The 24,710-nt window shown below is 34.5% G+C and overlaps 1 protein-coding gene across 1 annotated transcript; it reads right to left on the reverse strand.

Moving 5' to 3' along the window:
- Nucleotides 1-3,166: 3,166 nt before the first annotated feature.
- On the reverse strand, nucleotides 3,167-12,486 carry LOC145292279 (uncharacterized). Its single transcript, XM_080138604.1, has 2 exons — nucleotides 11,997-12,486; nucleotides 3,167-3,234 (listed from the first exon to the last, which is right to left on the reverse strand). The coding sequence occupies exons 1-2, from the start codon at nucleotides 12,484-12,486 to the stop codon at nucleotides 3,167-3,169; spliced, it is 558 nt and encodes a 185-aa protein (XP_079994730.1).
- Between the last annotated feature and the right edge of the window lie 12,224 nt (nucleotides 12,487-24,710).

Genomic DNA, 24,710 nt, shown 5'->3' on the forward strand with positions numbered 1-24,710 from the left:
TAATGATAATAATAACAATAATAACAATAATAATAATAATGTCGTTCATAAAAATCGTCTATGTTTGTTTACAATATGACGTCAACTAATATTTAGGTTTGACAATTCCCTGGAAAAGTCACTTCTGGTTAATGCTTGGTTTTAAAATATGCAAGCGAAATGATTTACAGTAATTTTAAATAGTACCTCTTTTCATCGTAAATTAAACTCATTAACAAGAAAAAATAAAATGGTGACGTACAGTCAAACTTGAACATCAGAACCATTCGATCTGCTGTCGAATACTCTACTACTGAGCTATATCTCCAGATGACAAGTATTCTGCTTTTTTTTCTTTTTTTTTTTTTTAAGAAATGGTTTACTGAATCCCTCTTGATTCGCTGAGAATTATCTCCCTTGGCCGGTGTAACGTAAAATAATACCCTGCAAAAATTATTTTTTTAATCTATAAGAAGGAAAGACTATTTTTAGGATCGGATTTTTTCGATTTTCGGAACGTATCGGATGAATTTCTGTACAAAAATTATCTAAGAACACTGCCAGACATATAAATTATCTTTGTGTGATATTTTCAGAACATAGGCTCAGCCGTTTCGGAAACTATGAGGAAGGAACTCACACACACTCAAAGTGACTTGTAAATAATAGTAAATATCTTTGTTCGTCAGACGAGTTCAACTTTCGTAGAAAGATATTCTCTCTTATAAAGCAAAGAAAAAATTAACAGTAAAATAATGAAATAACGAACGAAATAAACAGATTTAAAAACACCTCGCAAATAAAAATTTCCGACTTCTTAAACACTTCAGAGTGTTTCATAATTCGTCGGCGATTTAAAAATCGAAACTTGAACCGACTCCTTGAATTCGTATTATTCAGACTTAAGCCGCGAACCCTTTCAAGACCTCCGACTCACTCTAGAATGGAGCATTCAAAAAGTTACAAAATCTAAAGGTATTAAACGACAGTTTAAAACTTGGAAGAAATTCTTTTTCAAACACCAAGTCCGTCCAAGGATGGAGTACTATTGCCGCATTTGGGCAGGAGCTGCTAGAAAGAACTTATCCTGCCTTGATAGAGTTAAAAAAAAAAAGACTTCGTAGCCTCATAGATGTCCTTTTCTCTTCCCTGCAACCTCTTTCTCACAGAAGAGATGTTGCGAGTTTGTCTTTGCTTTATCGTTATTTTCATGGCAAGTGATCGACTGAATATCGATCTATGGTCCAACCTCGCCAAACTTTCACAAGAAACACTCGTCTAGCTGAAAACACTATCAATAATTCATCCCACTCCTTATCTGTGCATAAACCTAAACGTAGATTCCATGAACAAAGCTTCTTTCTTAGAACTGCACGCCCGTGGAACTGTCTTTCGTTTTCCTGCTTTTCCAGCTCCTTGGCCTTCGGGACAAGATCAAAGTGTAGTATCTGTCCTTCAGATGCTGCACTTCTATTTCTTGTTCTCTTTCGGTGGAGGAGAAATCCTTCACGACTGAGACAATTTTTATTTTTGTACCTTTTCTCCACGTTAAAAAACGACCCTGGTGTCTAACTCTGTCCCGTGGGGAGGCATAGTAAATAGGTACAATATGGTTGTCCTCAAGTCCAATGTAAACAAGTTCGTGATAAGCCGTTTCCCTTAAGTTGACAAATTTACCGAATTTCGATTACTGACAATTACTATATTGTCCAATTGACTACTGCACACTCTTTAACCCTTATCCTCGAGTGGCCTCTGGGCCTTGATAAGTGGTGATACCTTTGTAAAAAAAAAACAAACAAAAAACAACAACACCGTAACAATACCATAACAAGACTACCAAAATGCTCTCCTTTCTGCACTAACTGCTCTCTTTCGATTTTTACGTAATCTTATAAATTTCGTCTGCTTCCCCGTCGTCATATTTCGTGTTTTAAAACCGTCTGCCATCCTCTGGTTGTCTCTGTCTATGCGTCTGGCAAACAAAGTCTCAGCCGCGGAACCGTAAACTAATGGAGTGATAGTGACTACGTTACTTAGCTGTTATTACTTTGTGCGTTCCAGCGGCAGATCTTCCCCGACTTCGCATGCAACCGCGGGGCTTTGCTGTTGTTCGAATAACTGCGACTAAGGCAGAGGACTTTATGCAGGCCAAGCAATCGTGGAGAATGTTCTTTTGTGAGTCTTATGCAAAAAGTCAACTCAGTTAATAATAAGAAGAAAAATAATAATAACGGCAACAATAATAACGACAATAACAGCAATAATATAAATAGCACCATCGACGTAGATGATAAGAATATGATTACTACGTAAGATGAATATTACTTTTAGCGATTCTTATGAAAGTAAAGAAGAAAGATCTTTTTATCTAGTATTAATGTTGCTACGTACCAAAGACCATGTGTCAATGGAAGGGTGTAAGTGACACCTTAACGATTAAAGGTGATCTCAAAGCGGAAGTCGATGGCCCCTCGTGAGTTTTTGCCGGGCGGTTCTGTCTCTTTTTGGCTGACAGTTTAAAAAAGCGAAAGTAAATTGTGACTGTCCCCCCCGAGGACCCATAGTGCATGGGGTCGCGATCGCGATTACATAGCTGTAATGAAACGAGCAATCTATTTGGCTATCAGTAGCTTTCTCTTTCCTTCTTTCTGACACGACAATCTACATGTTAAAGTCTTTCTTCTCTGGGTTTATGACGTTATCTGAATCAATAAACCTTAATAAAAAAAGGCATCAGCGTTCAAGTGTTTTATTTACAAACGATCAAGTTGATATCATTACGATGACATGAGTGTGTAAAATGTTTATACATCCATCGATGAGTAAAAAAAAAAAAAAAGTAATGTCAAAGATCTACGAGGGTTGTTCCAAAAGTAATGTATCCTATTTTTAACTTGGAAAAGTTGAACAGCTACGAAGACGGGGGTAGTACCATTAAAACGAGCGATCTTTTTCTGCTTCAGAATTTATTTTTCTACATAGTACCTACAATGCTCAATGCACTTTTGCTAGTGATTCAGTGGTGGCTGTGCATGGGCGTCCGAAACGCGCGTTGGATTCACATTTCTTTCGTCACCCTGAAATCGACGAACCAATCTCCTAACTGTGCTGACATCAACTGTACCGGCTTCGTAAACAGGGGCCGGTGAGTGTTGATCGGTTCAAATTTTCTGCATATAAGAATTCAATGACGCATCTCTGCTTCTGACGCAATGTCTATGAAAGCGGCTGGTTTCTTAGAGTCGTCAATATCTAGAACAGAAGTAAAACACTTTCTAGTCATAAATATATGAATTCAGTCATAATAAAAATGCAATTTTCAATCCCCTCTAATCCGTTCGGGTGGAATTAAAAATAGAAGGCATTACTTTAGGAACGTCCCCCGTAAGAACATGAAATTATCTATTATTTATGTCATGTAGTTTTATTTTAATTTTTGAATAAAAATTGCATTTAACAGTCGTTTCTACATAAAGTAAAAAAGGTATTCGACCATCATATAGTATGTTACCAGCGAATGCATACGCACTGGGAACGTTGTGTCATTTAATTAAAGAAAGGTTGTAATTATGTTATACAGAAAAAAAAGTTTTGGGTTGGTTTTATTTTTAACTAGAAGGCTACCCGGCGTTGCTCGATCGAAAAATAAGCATAAATATTATATTATATATATATATTTTTACACAGGAATCACCACTTATAAAGGCTCGGAGGCCACTCGAGGATAAGGGTTAATTGGTATACAATAGTCAATGTGATTATAGCGTTTTTAACATAGGTAGTGGGATTTTTGTAAGTTGGGTTAAATAGGGGGCGGTTCATTAAGAACTTGTTTACATTGGACTTGAAGACAATCAGATTGTAGTCATCTGGGAAGCAGGCCAACGGAAGAGAGTTCCACAGGCGTACAGTTCTAAGAAAGAGGCTCTGCTCATGGCATCTACATTTAGGTTTAGGCACAGATAAAGACTGGAAAACTATTGGTAGTGGTTCTGGCTAGACGAGTGTTTTCGTAAAAGTACATGTGTGTGAGAGTGTTATGTTTTTTCTAAACAGTTCACTTCTTGTATTTAAAAATAAACATTCTCGAGTTGAGATCGAAACCAAAACGTAAAGACAATAAGCCAAGTACAATAACCATTAGACTAGCAGGACACGTTCTTTAAAATGTGTTTTCAAACCTACTTATTCTTAACATAAGTAGCCTGCAATGTGAACAATTCACGCATGCGTATTCGTGACACAGTTAGCAAACAAATAAAAAATGCGATCTGCCTGTGATTTCGAATAAACCGACATTACCAATTTTCTAATTTTGATCCTTTTAACAACCTTTTTTTTTCGAATGAAAACGGATTTAAAAGTTTTCCACGTGTCTGAATATCCTAGTTTCAATTTTATAGATAAAAATCCGTCGAGTATATAGGTTGAAAAGTGTCTTTTATCAAATTCTTTTTCTATTATTCGTTTGTAATGATAGATCGGAAGTTAGTCAACATAGAGTGTAATACAAGCATAAAACGCAAATAGATTTTCCGTATTTCATTAAAGTTGCGATGAGAGTAGCTTTGACTGAGAGAGCGTAATTTATTCCGACTCTCTCAAAGACGCTAGTAATCAAAGCAGAAATAGTTGAACAAGCTAAATATAAAAATCGCAAAAATCGAATGAAAACGAAACTTATTTTCCCCTGAAGCAGAAACGTGTGGCTCGAAAATCGGTGAAGAATCTGTGTTTTTTGTGTAACGTTTGTTTATGACACTATACCGATCAATGAAATTAGGGAAATCTCTCTTTACTTTATATATAAGACTAGCCTGGGGGCCCGGCGTTGTCCGAGTGTTTGGAGGCGTGTGTTAAGCAAAAAAAAAAAAAAAAAAATTGTAGTACGCAAGCAGGCTCGAACCCGTACCGCGAAGGAGGAAAAGAACGTGAAAAAAAAACGTGACGCCTTTGCCGTTGCGTCCATCGCTAAAACGGAAATGGCGAAGATTGAAATTAAGGCTAGACAATCGAAAAGAGGGGATGGCTTTCGAAAATATCGGCAAAAAAGTGACCCCTCTTTGTAGAAAAGTGCCCAGTTGTGGGTGAAGGAATTCATGTTTTTAGCCATTTTTTTTTTCGATATTTGCCATCCAAAGGGTCGAACTTCAAAATGGTACGGATCTCGTGAAAATTCGTCACCTCTGTCGAAAGTTTTAGACAAACATACATATATGCATACATACATTTAAACAGATAGGTGAGATTTATATAATAGACTAGCAGGGTTACCCGGCGTTGCTCGGGACCGTATAAACAATGAAAAAACAAAAGCAGATATTGAACATATGTTTTATTCTTAGGGGAGAGGAATCTTTCATGTCAATGTATTATTTGTTTTATCTACCCCTGGACTGGTATTGTTCATGTTTTATCCCTAGCATAGGTAATTTACAGCATGTATATGAAATTGTTTTACCTTAGGGAGAAGAGAACAGGTAATATACAACATACTGTGTCTATATTACATCCCTGGCAACGCCTAGAAACCAGCTAGAACATGTATTTCAATCAATCTATATTACATCCTGGGCTATGCCGGGAAACCAGCTAATCTCTATTTAGTGACCTGACCACCAAAATACCTCCCTAAGTGTGTCCTTTCTTTTGAACTTATTAGATATAGGTATCTAGAAATGTGTGTGAAATTTTTTTGAATGCATTGTTCACTATGATTTTCTTATTGTTCTACACAATATCAACTGTAGCGAAATAAAACAGTAAACTTAGTGTAGTGTTAGAATAAAGAGCAAAGGAAAAAATTAGAATCATATTCTGTAATTGCAAATCTAAATTTGCTAGCGTGTACCAGTATTTGCCAGGTTTTGGAAATTTGAAATTTATAACATATGTAGTGGCCTTTTCCTAGATACCTATTGCTAAAAATTATACTTTCATTTTGTTAGAAAAATCTCTCTTCGGATGCCCTGCATCATCCAAAATAAAAACAAACATTTTTATAATTGTTTCAGTACATTGCTACACAATGTGACATTTGTTGGCGTTTGTAAAAAAAAATCATGAATGTGCTTATATTCCAAAAAAGAAAATATCAGTGCACAGTATTGAAAGTGTTTGAGATTCAAAAGTCTGTAACATTTCTACTAACTTCATAAGATGTCATGTGAGAAACTGAATTGAATATCAAGACATTATCTGAAGCGTTTTTATTTTGGTGTGACATATGTGTTTAAAGTGAACCTTAACTTTTAATAAACAGCTTGGTATGCAATGACATAGGCTAAGAATCTTAGACAAAATATATATAAATTGGAAAAATGTGTGAACAAATGAAAAAAAAATGATCCGCTCCACTTGATGACATCAAGCACAGTAATATTTTAGTGAAGAAAATATGAAATTGATGTTCAGTGATTAGTTTGGATGAATGAGAAAATGTAATTGTTTGATGCATAAAAAATAACTCATTTGCTGTATTTGATATTAAGCAGCAAAATATAGTGATTTGAATATTTAGGAAAACATCAAACCAGATTATGTAAAAAAAAAAAGATGAAATTAGAAAATATATATTTTATGTTTATGAGTTTTGCCAATCAAAATTTTGTGGCAGAAATTGGGTGATTACCATGCAATTTTATTTTGGTAAAATTCTTAAATTATTTCAATGTTTATTATAATTTCTTATTAGTGACTTGTTATCATCGAAATCCGCCCCAAAGAGTGTCCTTTCTTTTATTAGGTATCAGAATAGGTATCCAGATTTCTAATTCTATACAAATGTGATATTGTAGTACAGTAAATGTCAAATTGTTTTTCAAGTATTAGTTTGTAATGTTTCTACTGACTTCATCAGATGTCATGTAAGAAACTGAATTCTATTTAAGACTTTATCTGAAGTGTTTTTATTTTAGTATATCATGTGTTATTACACTGTAGTAATTGCGATGAAAGGATGTTAATTACAAATGACAAAAGTTAAATCAATTTCTTATTCAGCTACACAATATAAATGGAAGTAAATCAAATTTGCAAAATAAAAGAAAAATGTAGTTATGGGTTAGTTTGGAGTTATAATAAAAAGCCAACAAAACGGTTAGTTTGTATTGTGTAGATTGTTCATTTCTGATAGTATTGAGAGTGGTCAATGAAAATCTTAATTTCTGACAAAATACTGAACTTTCTTGGATACCCATTCGTAAAAAGTACCTTTTTTGGAAAAAAAAACACTCCCCGGATCACCTTCACCACCTTAAAAAGTAAAAACAAAAAATAACTTTATTCTTCAAAAAATGTGCACATTGTTAGTGTAAAAAACAGATCCGCACCACTTGATGAAATCAAGCACAGTAATATTTAAGTAAAGAAAATATGAAACAAAGTAAAGCAAAGTATAGGGTTAGTTGTGTCCTCTAATTATCAACCAAGTATATGTATTGATAAAAAGATAAAAGCAATGGAAATGTTTATTACAATGTATCAATATTAAATTTTTATCATGAACAACAAATCGAAATAATGATAGATATTTTGTGCTTATACGAAACTGGAATCAAGGATTGTCACCTGTGATTTTATATATGTCAATAGTGCATGCCACTACAAATGATGGTAGCCAAATTAAGTTTTGTTTATTTCACCCAATATAAAATATATACACAAAACGCAGTAAACAAAGTTTAGGTTTAGTTAATGATAAGTTTAGGTTCGAGAAATAAGTAAAGAAAAGAAAAAAAGATACATTTGTTTATAGTGTGTAAATTGTAAGTTTGTAAATATTTAAAACTATCCACACTGGTATGTGTAAATTCTAGATACCTATTGTTATAAAGTTCCAATTCATGTTTGATATATCACTCTACATGTTCCCTGTTGCACCCCAAAGATGTAAATGATTATCGAGAAAGTGAAATGAAACAGTATTTGAAATAAAATAAAATAGAAACAAATGCTGAAAGTAAGAAGAGAAACATTGTTAAAAAATGATCTAAAAGGCAATAGTAAAATCCTCATTTTTAGTGTGGGATATGTTTGTTTCAATTGAGAAAGGAAACTTTAATTTATACAATTCGATGTTATAGATTAAATTGTTATCATGAAAAACCAATGGAAAGCGTGAATGTTATTTGGTGTTTTTGAAAAACAGCTTCCAATGATTGTAACCAATGATTGCAAATGTGGTAGCGAAATGTTTTTTTTATTCTACACAAAATAAAATATATACACAAAACAAAGTAAAAGAAATGTCAGGGTTAGTTAATGATAAGCTTAGTACCAAGAAATAAGCACAGAAAAAGGGATTGAAAGATACATTTGTTGATATTGTGTCGATTGGTGAATTTGTTGGTTCATTTTGTTTTATGACATATCAACACTATATCAGGTTATTTCATGCCAAATCCAGTGACATTTTTTTCCTAGAATATATTTGTTTATTTAATGTCGGTTTCTATTTAACTCATAATTGGGACCCTAACAGATACTACCACTCCAGATCAGAGTGGACCTGGTAGCAATAGCAATAAAATGGTGGCTTCACACTTCACAAAGCCCCACGTTTGGATACAGTTTATGGTCATATCCAGGACCTGGTGAATTTGTAAATAATTGAAACGATCAACACTGGCGAGTTAGAATTCTACATACCTATTGTTATAAAGTACCAATTTATGTTTTACATATCACTCCACAACGTTGCTGCAGAATCCAGACAGGTGAAAGAGTCTCAAGAAACTGAAAAACTATTTAGTACTCTTAAATAAAATAACATGCATAAAGAAATCCTTAGTACCAAGAAATAAGCAAGAAATAAGCAAGGAAAAGAAAGATACATTTGTTGATATTGTGTCGATTGGTGAATTTGTTTATTCATTATGTGTGAAAGTCAATTGAAAACAGTATCTTTGTCAAAGAAATAGCATGAAGATTCTCAGAGACTTTTCCTTCCTCGTTCCCTTCCCCTCTGGTGGAAGGAAACTTTCACAGTGGCTCAGAAGGTGGGTTGAGCACATTTCCCACAAAGGTGGGATGGGTAAATTTCTGTTTGACTGACTGCCGAATATAAAAAGGCAATTGGGTAAATTTCTTTTATTTGGTTGGCTGGAGGGCCCGGGAAAGCTTCCCTCTCCCCATTTCTTTTTTTTTTTTACACACTATAAACAAATGTATCTTTTTTTCTTTTCTTTACTTATTTCTCGAACCTAAACTTATCATTAACTAAACCTAAACTTTGTTTACTGCGTTTTGTGTATATATTTTATATTGGGTGAAATAAACAAAACTTAATTTGGCTACCATCATTTGTAGTGGCATGCACTATTGACATATATAAAATCACAGGTGACAATCCTTGATTCCAGTTTCGTATAAGCACAAAATATCTATCATTATTTCGATTTGTTGTTCATGATAAAAAAAGGGATGATTTGCTTTTTTTTTTACCCCTCGATATAGGGCGGTGACAGTCATCCGACCAACAAAGGGGATGAGGCAGGGAGCGTTCTCTGTCCTGTCTTAGAGAGGGGGTAGTTTTCTTTTTAAGTATGCCCGGAGGGGAGTTGGGCAACCTCCCCGCACTTTGGGAGGAGTCAGGACCTTATTCGCATAGAAGAAATTTCGGAAAAGTGTAAACCTGTGTTTATCAGACCGGCTGGCTATACCTATTGATCTCTTTATCTTTTTTAAGTTTTGCTGTGTGTTGACACCTATAAAAAGGCTCTTTTAGCTTCCCAGGCTGTATACCCTTTCTTGACCATTTATGTTTAATAGTTTTCCTTGCTCCTTCCCTGCCCCAGAATGGGAGGGAAGCCTTCTTTCCATGGAGGATGGGGCTTTCTTTTATGGTTATGTGGGGGAGCCTTACCTCTACCACTCTTAAAGGGTGTAGTTCTTTTTTGTAAGGTTGACATACTTTCAGATGTTTCTTGAGTTTTTAACAGTAAATTTATCTTGTCCAATGTATTCATTGCCATGACATGATGGATATTGTATCAGATTTTCAACCTTTAGTTTGTGGGTTCGATTCCTGACTGCATTGTACAGTTAATTTTAAGACTCCCTCGCACATGTATGTAACGCAAAGGGTTTTTCCATGGCGCATTTCGCATTCTTTTCCTTCTGGGAAACGTTTTGTAATCATGTTGTTTATATATTTTTACTGCTGGGAAAAGTTTATTCTTATAATCTGTGGAACAAAGAATCAATCAGACTGTCTGTGTGTGTCGGTGTATATAAGAAGGTGATTTTAGATCCCCAGGGGCTATACCATGTGTTGACCATGTATTTTTAAGTATTTTTCTTTCTACTTCCCTTCCCCTCTGGTGGGAGGAAACTTTTGTTTTATGGTGGCTCAGAAGGTGGGCTGAGCACTCTCCCCACAAAGGTGGGATAGGTAAATTTTTTTTTTATTTGGCTGACTGGAGTGCAGGCTGCGCACTCCCCCAAACGTGGGAGCCGGGGAACTTCTCCCAGAAGGGGGCTCTGGAAGGCTTCCCTCTACCCATATTTTTTTGTGTAAGGTTGATCTCTTTCTGGAGGGAGTAAGCGGAACTGACAGAGAGGGGGGGGGGGCGGGAGACCAACCATACAAAAGGAGATCCCTCTTTTAGTTGAAAAAGAAGGCTCTCTGGCGTCCCCTCCCGCTTCTGAGAGGAGAAGTTTCCCCGGCTCCCACTTTGGGGGTGGGGGAGTGCTTAGCCCACCCCCAAGGCAAATATCTGACTGTCTGCCATATATAAAAAGGCGATTTTAGCTTGTCAGGCGGTATGCCCTGCGTTAACTATTTTTCCTCCACCTGTTGACCTTCCCTCCATGAAGGAGGGAGCCGTGCTACGCAGATTAGGGAAGGGCTGAAGGGGTGATTTGCTTTTTTTTTATCCCTCGCTATAGGGAGGTGACAGTCATCCGACCAACGAAGGAGATGGGGCAGGGAGCCTTCTCTCTCCTGCCTTATGGAGGGGGTAGTTTTCTTTTTAAGTGTACCCAGAGGGGAGTTGGGCAACCTCCCTGCACTTGGTGGGGAATCAGGACTTTATTCGCATGGAGGAAATGCAGACCTGAAGTGAATTTTGGTGTAGTGTACAACTGTATTTATGAGACCGGCTGGCTATAGCTATTGATCTCTTTATCTTTTTAAGTTTCGCCGTGTGTTGATGCGTATAAAAAGACTCTTCTAGCTTCCAAGGGTGTATACTCTTCGTTGACAATTTATGTTTAAGAGTTTTCCTTGCTCCTTCCCTGCCCCAGAATGGGAGGGGAGCTCTTTCCCCCTGTAGGGCGGGGGGCTTTCTTTTTTGGTTATGTGGGGGAGCCTTACCTCTACCCCACTTTAGGTGGTAGTTCTTTTTTGTAAATTTGACATACTTTCAGATATTTCTTGAGTTTTTAACATTAAATTTATCTTGTCCAATGTATTCATTGCCATGGCATGATGGATACTGTACCAGATTTTTAAACTTTAGTTTGTGGGTTCCATTCATGACTATTTCTAATTTCGTTTCCTTTTAATTTCATTTTTGTCCAATCCAATCTGAAGGAGGATGGTGGTATACCCTGCTTTGTACAGTTATTTTTAAGACTCCCTCCCACATGTATGTAACGCAAAGGGTTTTTCCATGGCGCATTTCACATTCTTTTCCTTCTGGGCAAAGTTTCGTAATCATCTTTATATATTTTTCCTTCAGGGAAAAGTTTCGTAATCATGTTGTTTATATATTTATGCTTCATCTTAATGCTTCAGAATATACAATATTTTTGTTTTTTTTTATCTGGTGGCAGAATGAAGAGTCCATAAGGGTGTCCAACTCTTGATAGGCCACCATATAGCTGTCCATGAGAAAATACTGGTTTTGACAGGTTGAGCCCAACAACTTTTAGTGACTGTCCTTGAGATTTGTTTATTGTCATTGCAAAACATAGCTTGACAGGAAATTGCAGCCTTTCAAACTCAAATGGCAATTCTTGTGGTCTCACTGGGATTATGGGAATGAAGCAGTGTACTCCTGCATACTTACCTGACATAATTGTTGCTTCCAGTACGTGAGGCATCATATTCTTTATGGTGAGCCTTGTGCCATTGCAGAGTTTCGGTGGATCAAGATTGCGAAGTAACATTATTGGTGCTCCAAGTTTTAGAAACAGACTATGTGGAGGCGTTCCTGGTGGTTCAAGACTATTAAGAAACTCAGTCGGATAATTTGTTACTTCGTCCTGTGAACAGATTGTATCAACTGAATTGTATAATATGATTTCTCCAGGTAATCTATTCAACAACCTGCTATTTATTTCATTTACAGATTCATTCTTTGCTGCTAAAATTGCACAGCTACTTAGCCTATTGATATCCGTATGAAAATTATGAAGATCTGGAAAAATTCTCATTATAAATTCCTCTTCTGTTTGAATCTGGTTATAGGAGTCCTTGTCCAGAAGTCCATTACCCACTTGCAAAAGTTGAGTGGCAAAGTCATCAACAGCAGCATCAGCATGTAAATGTACTCGCATGTTTAGTGTTAAACTCATTGTTTTAATATGATGCCATAAATAGGAGTTTTTGAGACATGCATTCATTTGATCAGCTCTGGTTCCTCGAGGAACAATAGGAAGGGTTTGTCTGAAATCACCAGCAAAAACCAAAGTCACTCCATACATTGTTTGTGTGTTATCTTTTAGGTCCTGTAGTGTAGAATCTACTGTTTCCATAGCTTTTTTGTGACTCATTGTTGCTTCATCCCAGATTATTAATTTACAGTTTTGCAGTAGTTTAGCCTTTGCTGAATCTTTTTTAATATTACACAATGGTTTTTCCTGTCGAGTAAGGTCCAATGGGAGAGAAAACATAGAGTGAGCAGTTCTACCACCATCCAAAAGTGTTGAGTTTTTATTATTTCGAAAAGTTCTGGATCAGTAGTTTCATTTGGCAGTTCAGCCGAAATTATTTTGTCTATATCATCAGCATTAATATTATCTTTACACCAAATCAGGGTGTGAGAGTGCGGAAGGCCTCTCTTTTGCCAGTCAATCGTAGTTATATAAGCACTAAGTTCACCAAAAATTCGTCCTTCTTTGAGAAGCCAGAGGAATTTCTTTTGTTTTTCATGGAACACTCAAGCAATCAAATCATGGCGATCCTTGGCTTTTTGATGTGGAAAAAGTTCATTAGTAATTTCACTCCACTTTGGATTACATGTGAATGTGATGAAAAGATCAGCTCTTCCAAATTTTCTTAGATAAGTCATTGTATCTTGAGTCCGTTGTTGCATATATCGTGGTCCTCCTGTATAACTGGAAGGCAAGATAACTCGTTGTCCAATATTTCTCGGGTCACGATCACAATTCATAGCATCTTGCAGATGGATATATTCATCCACCCTTAATTTTTTTTTGATTTTTTCGTATGAAGTGTAATCTTTCAGTTTCTATTTTTGCATACATATCCACCATGAACTGACTGGTCACTTCTTTCATAGATAATACATGATTGCATCCGTCTCGCACCATAAAATGAAATGCATAAAAACACTTAGATGTTACAGATCGAGTTGTATTGAGACCTGTTTGTGGATTCCTCTGCCACAGCTGAAAATGATATCAATCTTATCCATTCCAGAACATAATTGGGTATTGGAGTGCATTATAAGCTCTATGAGTTTCTGGAATACGATGCAGTTGTCCACTTCTTAATTGCAAAACAATGTCCCTGTAATCATGTTGTTCACCCACCATTATGATTGCAACTTCATCGGCCGTAGGTGCATTGTATCTCCGTGCATGTTCTGATGGTGGACGTTTGTCTGCTTTGATGATGACCTTATGATTACGACTATGTTGCATCTGTTCAATTGCATATTTCAAAATTCCAACATATTTATGGTGTTGGTGAAGCATGGTGGAGAAACTATTTAATTTTATTGTAAATATTAATATTGTGAAAGTCTTTAAACTGTCGAAAATGATTTTTAATTATGTATGTTTTAAGGATATTTAAGAAAGTTTACATGGAAACAAAATAAGTAAATATAAAGTGTGCATACTTTGTTAATAGGAGGTAAATCATGGGAAAAAAAGAGGTTAGTGGTTACGTGGTAATAATTTTTAATTGTTAGCGAACACCGTAAGTTTGGAAAAAGGTGTTATAAATAAAAGAAACTATTTTATTTTATTTTAAATATTAATATTTTGAAAGCCTTTAAACTGTCGAAAATGATTTTTAATTATGTATGTTTTAAGAATATTTAAGAAAGTTTACTGTTAAAGTAGCAAACATGGAAACAAAATAAGTAAATATAAAGTGTGCATACTTTTTTAATAGGAGGTAAAGCATGGGAAAATAAAGAGGTTAGTGGTTACGTGGTAATAATTTCTAATTGTTAGCGAACACTCGTAAGTTTGGGAGAAGGTGTTATAAATAAAAGAAACTATTTTATTTTATTTTAAGTATGAATATTGTGAAAGCCTTTAAACTGTCGAAAATGATTTTTAATTATGTATGTTTTAAGAATATTTAAGAAAGTTTACTGTTAAAGCCGCAAACATTGAAACAAAATAAGTAAATATAAAGTGTGCATACTTTTTTAATAGGAGGTAAAGCCTGGGAAAATAAAGAGGTTAGTGGTTACGTGGTAATAATACGAAAATGATTTTTTTCGATCAAAACTTCTAATTGTTAGCGAACACCCGTAAGTTTGGAAAAAGGTGTTATAAATCAAAAAAAAACTATTTTATTTTATTTTATTTTAAATATTACTATTGTAAAAGCCTTTAAACTGTCGAAAATGATTTTTAATTATGTATGTTTTAAGAATATTTAAGAAAGTTTACTGTTAAAGCAGCAAACATGGAAACAAAATAAGTAAATATAAAGTGTGCATACTTTTTTAATAGGAGGTAAAGCATGTGAAAAAAGAGGTTAGTGGTTACGTGGTAATAATTTCTTATTGTTAGCGAACACCCGTAAGTTTGGGAAAAGGTGTTATAAATAAAAGAAACTATTTTATTTTATTTTAAGTATGAATATTGTGAAAGCCTTTAAACTGTCGAAAATGATTTTTAATTATGTATGTTTTAAGAATATTTAAGAAAGTTTACTGTTAAAGCCGCAAACATGGAAACAAAATAAGTAAATATAAAGTGTGCATACTTTTTTAATAGGAGGTAAAGCATGTGAAAAAAGAGGTTAGTGGTTACGTGGTAATAATACGTAAATGATTTTTTTCGATTAGAACTTCTAATTGTTAGCGAACACCGTAAGATTGGAAAAAGGTGTTATAAATAAAAAAAACTATACGAAATAGTAATAAAAACACATCGAATATATGTCAACCTATGTCATGGTAACATATATTGAGCGAGTTTGTAGCAGTATTTTATCAGGTTTTGTATTTATAACATATTTTCCCACACTTACCGTGTTAAATAGAGAATAAGACGCCATCTTGAATGTTTACATCGCTAAACGCTGTGTGGTTTTCGAGGAAAATAAACATATTACATTGAATGTAAACACGAAAAATACATCCAGTTTGGTAGAAAAGTAATTTATCTTGCCTTTGATAACATTTATTTTTCTTTTGACAACTTTTTCGAATCTATGTTTACATTAATAGAAACAAAAAAAATCAATTCGATGTGCACGCGGCATCCTCCCCCACACAAAAGCGGTTCCTCTTCCCCCCCACACACAGTTTAACAGTGGTATGACGTCAAGAGAAAGAGGGTGAGAAAAATACGTGAAAAATCAAATCAAAATAAAATCAAAAACACACCAACTGGTTTTCGATAGAAAGAGGGTGATAGAGAAAGTGTGAGAGAGAGAGAGAGAGAAGAGAAAGTGAGAGAGAGAGAGAGAGAGAGAGAGAGAAGAGAAGAGAAAGATGTAAGTGGTCACGTGGTAATTATACAGTATAGGTATAATGGCTGTTTGGTTTTTAGCTTTAAAAATATAACGATGTTATTTTTTTAGCGAAGAAATTTTTAAGTTGAAATTTTTTTATCGCTTTTCATTATTTTTTAACATTTTTCGTTAAAACTGTCGTATAAATACTATTTTTAACCAGTTAATCACGATGGAAAAATTGTCATAATGTTTAACAATATATATAACGAAGATGAAGAGAAATTTCAAATCTGTCGGTGAAGAAAGTTGTTATTTACATTTGTTCGCAATTACTGGATGTTGACGTCACGTCACGTGATATGACTAAGCGTTTTTTTTTCTACGTATGAATTACATTGGATCATTCAAGAATTATGTAGTGTGAGAGAGAGAGAGAGAGAGAGAGAGAAGAGAAAGTGAGAGAGAGAGAGAAGAGAAAGTGAGAGAGAGAGAAGAGAAGAGAAAGATGTAAGTGGTCACGTGGTAATTATACAATATAGGTAAAATGGCTGTTTGGTTTTTAGCTTTAAAAATATAACGATGTTATTTTTTTAGCGAAGAAATTTTGAAGTTGAAATTTTTTTATCGCTTTTCATTATTTTTTAACATTTTTCGTTAAAACTGTCGTATAAATACTATTTTTAACCAGTTAATCACGATGGAAAAATTGTCATAATATTTAACAATATATATAACGAAGAAGAAGAGAAATTTCAAATCTGTCGGTGAAGAAAGTTGTTATTTACATTTGTTGGCCATTACTGGATGTTGACGTCACGTCACGTGATATGACTAAGCGTTTTTTTTTCTACGTATGAATTACATTGGATCATTCAAGAATTACGTAATAAAAACCATTACAATGACAGTTTTTTTTGGGCCCCCCTTGAAGATAACTGATACGTTGACCCCCTTCTAGTGGTTCGTTTGACGTGATATTTCGATATTTGTCATCCGGGTGATCAAGGTGCAATATGATACCAAATTTGTCAACTCTGGTTCCGTCTTTCAAAAGTTTTAGCGTTACAAACAAACATACATACACACAGATGTTTGGCTTTTATATATATAGAAGATAAACAGTTTCTTCTAAATCACGTTCAACATTGCAACCTTAACGAATAAAAAGCGCCAGTTCAGTTTTACATGATGATAAAAGCTATAATGTTTGAACGTTTTGATAGGATTTTGAAAATTTCGTTTCAGTTTTCCTTCATTCTAATTTTTTAAAATTTCAATACATATTTGAATAATAGAAAATGAATGGTAATCATTTAATGCCTATAACCAAAATTGCACATTACTGAGAAAGAGATATACACACGTAATCTTGTATAATAGTTTTATTTATTAACTAGCAGGCTGCCCAGCGTTGCCCGATCGTAAGATACGCTTAAATATGATATTTTAATAAATGCAGATTACGTATTTATTATTAGGGAGACAATTCTCTATCGATTATTATATTGACTTTGATATATAGTAGTGAGATCAAAACTAAAAATAAATATATATGACTTCAGTACCATTAGTTAGAATCGAAATCAAATCATACAACTCCACCCTTTGAGCCATACCCATGCGCATGTATATTCTATATATATATATGTTTATTCTTTTACACACACACACACACACACACACACACACACACACACACATATATATATATATATATATATATATATATATATATATATATATATATATATATAATGGGCGGAAGTCTCTCGAGAGCTCTTTCAGCTATCATCTCATCAGGAGAAAATCGATAGCATAAAAATAATACTATATCGAAAGTAAAGAGTTCTAATGGGGAACTATTCAATGTGCCAAAAATTACGGGGGCACTAAAATAAAGTTTATTAACGATTAAAAAAAAACGATTAAAATAATGGCACAACGAGGGGAAAAACGGGAGAAAAGATTCACAATTCCCCAAAGAGAAACAATATGTTAGATGTTTCTTTCTGCCGGCACAAAGAAGGTTTCCGAACCGCGATAGAGACAGACTCCAAAATCTTTAAATGGTTTCTGGGGTCCGCTCTATGTAGCACCTCAAACCATTCAATTTTATATCTATCGGCACAGCACGGGTTGTCAACCAAATGCTGGCCAATAGCAGAGTCCAAGGCTGCAGAAGGAGGGAGACTACCAGACCCATCCTCCCTTGTCTGATCTTCGATGGAACATGCTGGTTTATACGGGTCAAAAGATGCAAGGATGTTCGCCCAGCATAACCAGCATCGCACTGGCATTTAAATTGATATACAATATTGCTATTTTGGATGTAAGGCAAACTATCCTTGCGAAAAGAAGGAAATGCAGGTCTCGTAGTATATACCAAACGCATAAATGTCACCTCCCTCTAAACACATGAACAAAAATATTTTTGATACTTTGATCTGAGGAAGTGTTGTGCCTGAATTTTTTTCCCCGTTGTGCCATTATTTTAATCGTTTTAATAGCTGAAAGAGCTCTCGAGAGACTTCCGCCCATTATATTCAAAACTTTATTTAAATTCTGTACCTCTAAACATATATATATATATATATATATATATATATATATATATATATATATATATATATGTGTGTGTGTGTGTGTGTGTGTGTGTGTGTGTGTGTGAATTAACCTGTCTCCATTTAAAAAAAAAATGGAATCACTCGATCGTTGAAGACAAGATTCAAGAAAGCAAGCATAGTTGGTAGGTCCACAAAGTTTTATAATTATACTAGTAGTTCAGCCCGGCTTTGCTCGGGCCCTATGTACTGTTCATAAGTTTGTGTGCATATGTATGGTAATGCCTTTCTATATGATAGACTTCCTTAACTACTATAGAGAAAAGTTAATAGAGACTGTAGAGGTAAAACTTTAAAAAAATTTGGCCCCAATTCTGACCTCTTAACATTTATGGTTTTGGGCTCACATTAAATTAAAATGTTTTCCCCATATCCAGATAACCTACATCTAAAATTTTAAGTATTTAGACCCAAAATTGGCGGAGGAGTTTGGTAGAGTCTGAAAAGGTCAACTATTTCAACCTTGACCTCTTAGCAGCGAAACTTTCGCCCAAAAATTGATTAAAAAGCTTGCTGCATGTCGGAGCATCATTTATGTAAAATTTAAAAATTGGCTTAACTGTTTGCTAGAGGCCAAAAAAGGTCAAATCTTTTGAACTTTGACTCCTTGGCAGCCAAATTTTCGGCCAAAAAACGATTAAAAAGCTTGCCCTATGTCTAAATACACGTTATGTAAAATTTCAAATATTTAGACCAAAAAATTGGCTGAGTAATTTGGAAGAGATCGCAGTGGTCAATTTTTTTTAACTTTGACCCCAATCTCGACCTCTTAGCCTTTATAGTTTTGGGCTCGAATCAAATTACAAAGTTTGATCCATGTCCAAGTAACCTATATCTAAAATTTCAAGTGTTTAGACCCAAAATTGGCGGATGAGTTTGGCAGAGTTCTCAAAGGTCAGATCGTTGAACTTTGACTCCTTAACAGCCAAATTCCTCGCTGAAAACCGATCAAATGATTTGCCCAAATCTCAATACGCCTTATGTCAAATCTCGAGTTCGTAGACCGAAAATTAATCGATATTGTGTAGGGAAATGTACACACACAGACACACAGACACACACACAGACACACACACACATTTTAACTTTTATGGATATAGAGATAGATACAAGGAAGAAGAACAGTTGCGTTATTTTTTTTATTCGATTAGGAAATGTTGAACACAGAAAAGGCAACGTGTTCATATCAGTAAGCTACAGCATTTTACCTGGCTTCCTTCTTGTGATAGAACTAGTTTCTCCGGTTCGTTTTGTAAAAAATCAGATACTTACATCGAGAAATCACGCTATGGTTTACAACTCCCAATAAAACTCGAATATGTCGCACGATTCTACCGTCGCTTGCAATAGAAACACTAGTGGCATGAGACTATTTAGTTTCAACTCCCCGCATTTTGTTTCTATCTAAGAAACATAAACATTATACGACGAATGAATGGCGTCTACTGTCTTTATGTTCGGCTGTTTTTATCTTAGCTCACATCGTTTTGTACCAGTCGGTCCACATTAACTATCACGAATACTAAGAGAAATGTCGGTTTATTCGAAATCACAGGCGGATATAAAACTGGGTGTAAATATGAAATAACGGAAATTCTTGCACGTCAACGGATACGCAAGGGCTGACGTTCGAGTATCAAATTGTTCGTCTTTTATTTATTAATCGACAGCTTTCTTTCTTGCACACCCCCCCCCCACACACACACACACACACACACACACACATATATATATATTCCGTTTATTATACACACATTATTAGTTCCATATGTGCATACATGTTTCAGTGGAGTTCTCATTCCAGAACAACACTTCATCATACCAAAAAAGAATTCTTCTTTGGTCTGATCAAGTGTTGTGCCTGAATTGGAACTCCACTGAAACGCGTATGCACATATGTAACTAATAATGTGTGTATAATAAACGGAATATATATATTGAGCACTCTTTAATAATCACGCGAGTTTCATTAAATTTACATCTAGGAAACCAATCGATACAACCGGTATATATATATATATATATATATATATATATATATATATATATATATATATATATATATAGGCTTGGTTGGTTGTATTAGTTTTACGGCATATCAACCCTTTTCGGGTTATTTTATACCGAATCCAGTGATTTTGAAGAACAATTTTTTAATAGAGTATATATTTTTTTTTAAGTCGGTTTCTATTTAACCCATAGTTGGGACCCTAACAGGTACTACCAGTCCGGGTCAGAGTGGACCTGGGAGCAATGGCAATTAAATGGTGGCTTCACACTCCCCAAAGCCCGCTTGCTGGGGTCTCACCATCGGATATAGTTTAAGGTCATATCCAGGACCGTATATAGTCTTGGATACTTCTTTAAAACCTTTAAACCTACAAATATATCCTTCGTTGGAAAATTATTTTGTCAGTAAGTCAATTGATTTTCTGCGTCGCTGAATCGTTTTCCGTACATCACCAAACAGTAGCACCAATGTTCTTAAAGGTATCATCAGTTGTTTACTATGAAACACTGTTTCGGGAATTTAAAAACAGTATGATCAAACATCATCTCCCTCTAAACACATGAACAAAAATATTTTTGATACTGGATCTTTTTTTTTCCTCCAGATAAATTACGCTAACCAATTCATGTCTTTGAAAAAAGCATGTCTTACCCGTGTAATCTGTCCAGTTCTCCACAAATTAATGTGCCTATTATTTACAAACTACTATTTTGATGTAGTGTTTGGTTGAATCCATTTTACTACTTATCACCCCATGTTTGTTATTATTACAATTTTATATATTGACATTCTTATTTCCTCGTACCAGCTTCATAATTTTCTTCTAGATATTAATACGATAGCATGTGTATTATTTTCTATGTCACGCTTACACCCGGGTCATTTAATTGTTATGTACTTTCATTTCTTGTCATAAAGAATTTCACCAAGAATTCTTCATAAGTTTTGGTTTCGATTATAGCTGATGGCACCTAAGTCATTTATATATATATATATATATATATATATATATATATATATATATATATATATATATATATATAGTTTTTATTTCGATTTCGATTCAGGTTGGTGTACTCAAGTTCATATGGATATATATATTTTTTACTTTTGAAATCGCAACTTTAAAATATATAAACATCAAAGAACATTAACTCTATAACAATCTTCAAGAATTAAAATATCATATTTAAGCGTACTTTACAACTGGGATTTGTCAGGCGTTCATGCTAGCTTAGATAAATACTTTTGCAGTTTTTACAAAAAAACTGCAATAATATCAGAGCGTGTCCATTTATACTGAACATCTACTGAATGCCAACATCAATATATTACATATGAATGAGTCAGTCCCCTGTAGAATTTTCACAGGTCCCGCAAGTTAGTTATAACAATATATAAGAAATATATAAAAATATGTATAAAATTTAAAATAATATAAACTACCTATATAAAATAAAAAATAATATATACTAACTAACTAACTAACTAACAAACTAACTTACTAACTAACTAACTAACTATGTATATACATATATATAATTATATATATACTATCTTCATAAATTGTATCCTCGTTCATACAACTATGGGGTATCCTTTTTACAGTATGATTTCAAATTTAATTTTGAATTTATGCAATAAAAAGCAAACCTAATGTTGATTTTATAAAATTATTTTTAATTTAATTGCTTAAATTCAAGTTTAAAATGCTAAAGTATCATGCTTCAATTGTACTTTACACAGAAACATTAATTTCGAACGAGCCCCTGTCATATCAAAGAACTTACTGTTGATTTTATATGTCTGACATTATTGATTGTGCGGTGATAATGTCTTGAATTAAAGTTTGAAATGCTAAAATCAAGTATCATTGTGACATTGTGTTTTAAACAGAAAGATTTATTTCGAGCGCGCCCCTGTCATATAAAAGAACATACTGTTGATTTTATATGTTGGACTTTTCGGCTTGTGTGATAATAAAACTTCTCAAATGCACTTGTGATGTTAAGCTTATAAGATGTTAACTTTGGTCAAAATCGCTTGTTCCTTCTTTCATGGGATTATTTCGATTATCGATTATCGATATTTATCGGAGACATTCCAACATAAAACATATCTAAGCACACTGAAAGGCACATAAATTATCTGCGTGTGAAATTTCATAAAAATCACCCGAACCGTTTTCGAGTCCATAGAGAACGAATTCACAAGGGCACAGACACACAGATACACAAAGTTATATATATATATATATATATATATATATATATATATATATATATATATATATATATATATATATACTTGTTTATTGTTATATAAACATGCTCACATCCCGCTGCTACAAACAGCCACTTGTTTCAATCAAACAACAGATATCATCAGGCTTTGATCATTGAACATTTGAATAGTCAAGTCGCTGCCTGATGATATCTATTGTTTGATTGAAACAAGTGGCTGTTTGTAGCAGCGGGATGTGAGCATGTTTATATAACAATCAACAAGTATTATCAGCTCTTTTTATTAAGCACTATCTAACAACCTCGTTGAATTCATTAGTCCATTACTTTTGAATAAAAAAACCCCGAGTATATATATATATATATATATATATATATATATATATATATATATATATATATATATATATGAAACATGATAAAGTAAATTTCCAAGTAAATAAACTGTTATGAAATAAAAATACATATATACTTAAGCTGTTTGTGAGGGTTTGCAAAATACTATATATACTGTATTACAAAATGCTGTACCATAGAATTACTAGGTGGAAAAACCTTTCGCGGTTATCAAACAAAAATATTGGAAGCGAGTGGCATGAATCATGCTGATGCATGCATGATTAAAAAATTAAAAAAATTAGGTATCTTTGACTATATTGAAGTTCTTGATAAATACAGCAAGATCAAGATATCTACCTCTTTTTTAATTTGGGTTTCACCATTTATCAGGCAAAAGAAGGATAAGGGTTAACTGTGTGCCAAGTTGATAACACTGATGATTAGTAATTATGTTCGTGATTGGTCAGGATTTGATTATTTAAGAGGTCGGCTTTACAAGAACAGTCAGATTGGACTTAGAAACGGCTATATTGTAGTCAGCTGAGAAGTAGCCCAGTGCTATTGCGCTCCACGGACGGGTAGTTCTAGGAAAGAAACTTTGCTCATGGAACTTTCTTTTAGTTCTAGGTGGATAGATAGATAGATAGATAGGTAAGTAGGTAGGTAAAGAGAGAGAGAGAGAGAGAGAGAGAGAGGGGGGGAAGGGGTAAGTATTGACAGTTGTTGTAGGAGGACGAGTTTTTGCTGTGAATGTTTACAGGGTGGACTATAGATTAAAATTCAAGTGAGCACTGGTCACGAAAATAACAATAGAGTAGAAAAAGATGACCAACGTCTCATTTGTGAGAAAAGGATAATAGGAATGGGAAAATGGTTATTGCTTTGTAAATTTCGAAGCTATCGACCTTGGCAAGCGAGCGAACGAGAGAGAGAGAGAGAGAGAGAGAGAGAGAGAGAGAGAGAGAGAGAGAGAGAGAGAGAGAGATGAGTATGGTAACTATAAAGAAAGCGCTGAGCAAAGATTTTCGCTGCATATTTAAAATTCACACGAGCATATGACTAATCATACAGGCCATAGAAAACCACCTTTAAAAAAAGCAAGAAACTCCTCAACAAGATCAAACAACGAATCAAGTCAGAGGTGCTCTTGTTCGTTTCAACACCAGCATAACATGCATGATAACAGATAACTAGCCTAAAGTTCGCATGACATTCCTTTGTTTGCCTTCTTTCCAGGGCGGGAAGATGTAACACAAGGTTGGGAAAGTGGGATATGCAAAGTCAACGCTCTAAAGGAAGAGCGCTCTGACCTGCAAAAAAATGTCTGGGCAGCTATATCGACATTCCTCGGTAGGGGTATCTCAGGCAATTAGCAATAAACTACGCCTTCTCAGTGGGTAAGAAGGCAAAACCTAGGAGGATAAATTTCCAAAAACTAAACCAACCTCAACCAACAGAGGAAAAGCAATCTCAACAATGGTCTAGACTGGTGGCCGTGGTACTATAGGACATCCCCCGCCTTTTGCACGAAGTTCCGCGTGCAATGAAGAAAAAACTCCTTCGAATTGTAGCAATCTTTGATTAACCAATAAAATCTACGCCATGTTGCCCCAGATCTTCGAAAAGAAACTCAGACTAGGATTCAATCAGATTGCTACAATGAGTTAACGAAATGCACC

This window comes from Euprymna scolopes, chromosome 13 (assembly GCF_053919585.1).
Source record: "Euprymna scolopes isolate OS-2025 chromosome 13, ASM5391958v1, whole genome shotgun sequence".
NCBI lineage: Eukaryota > Metazoa > Mollusca > Cephalopoda > Sepiida > Sepiolidae > Euprymna > Euprymna scolopes.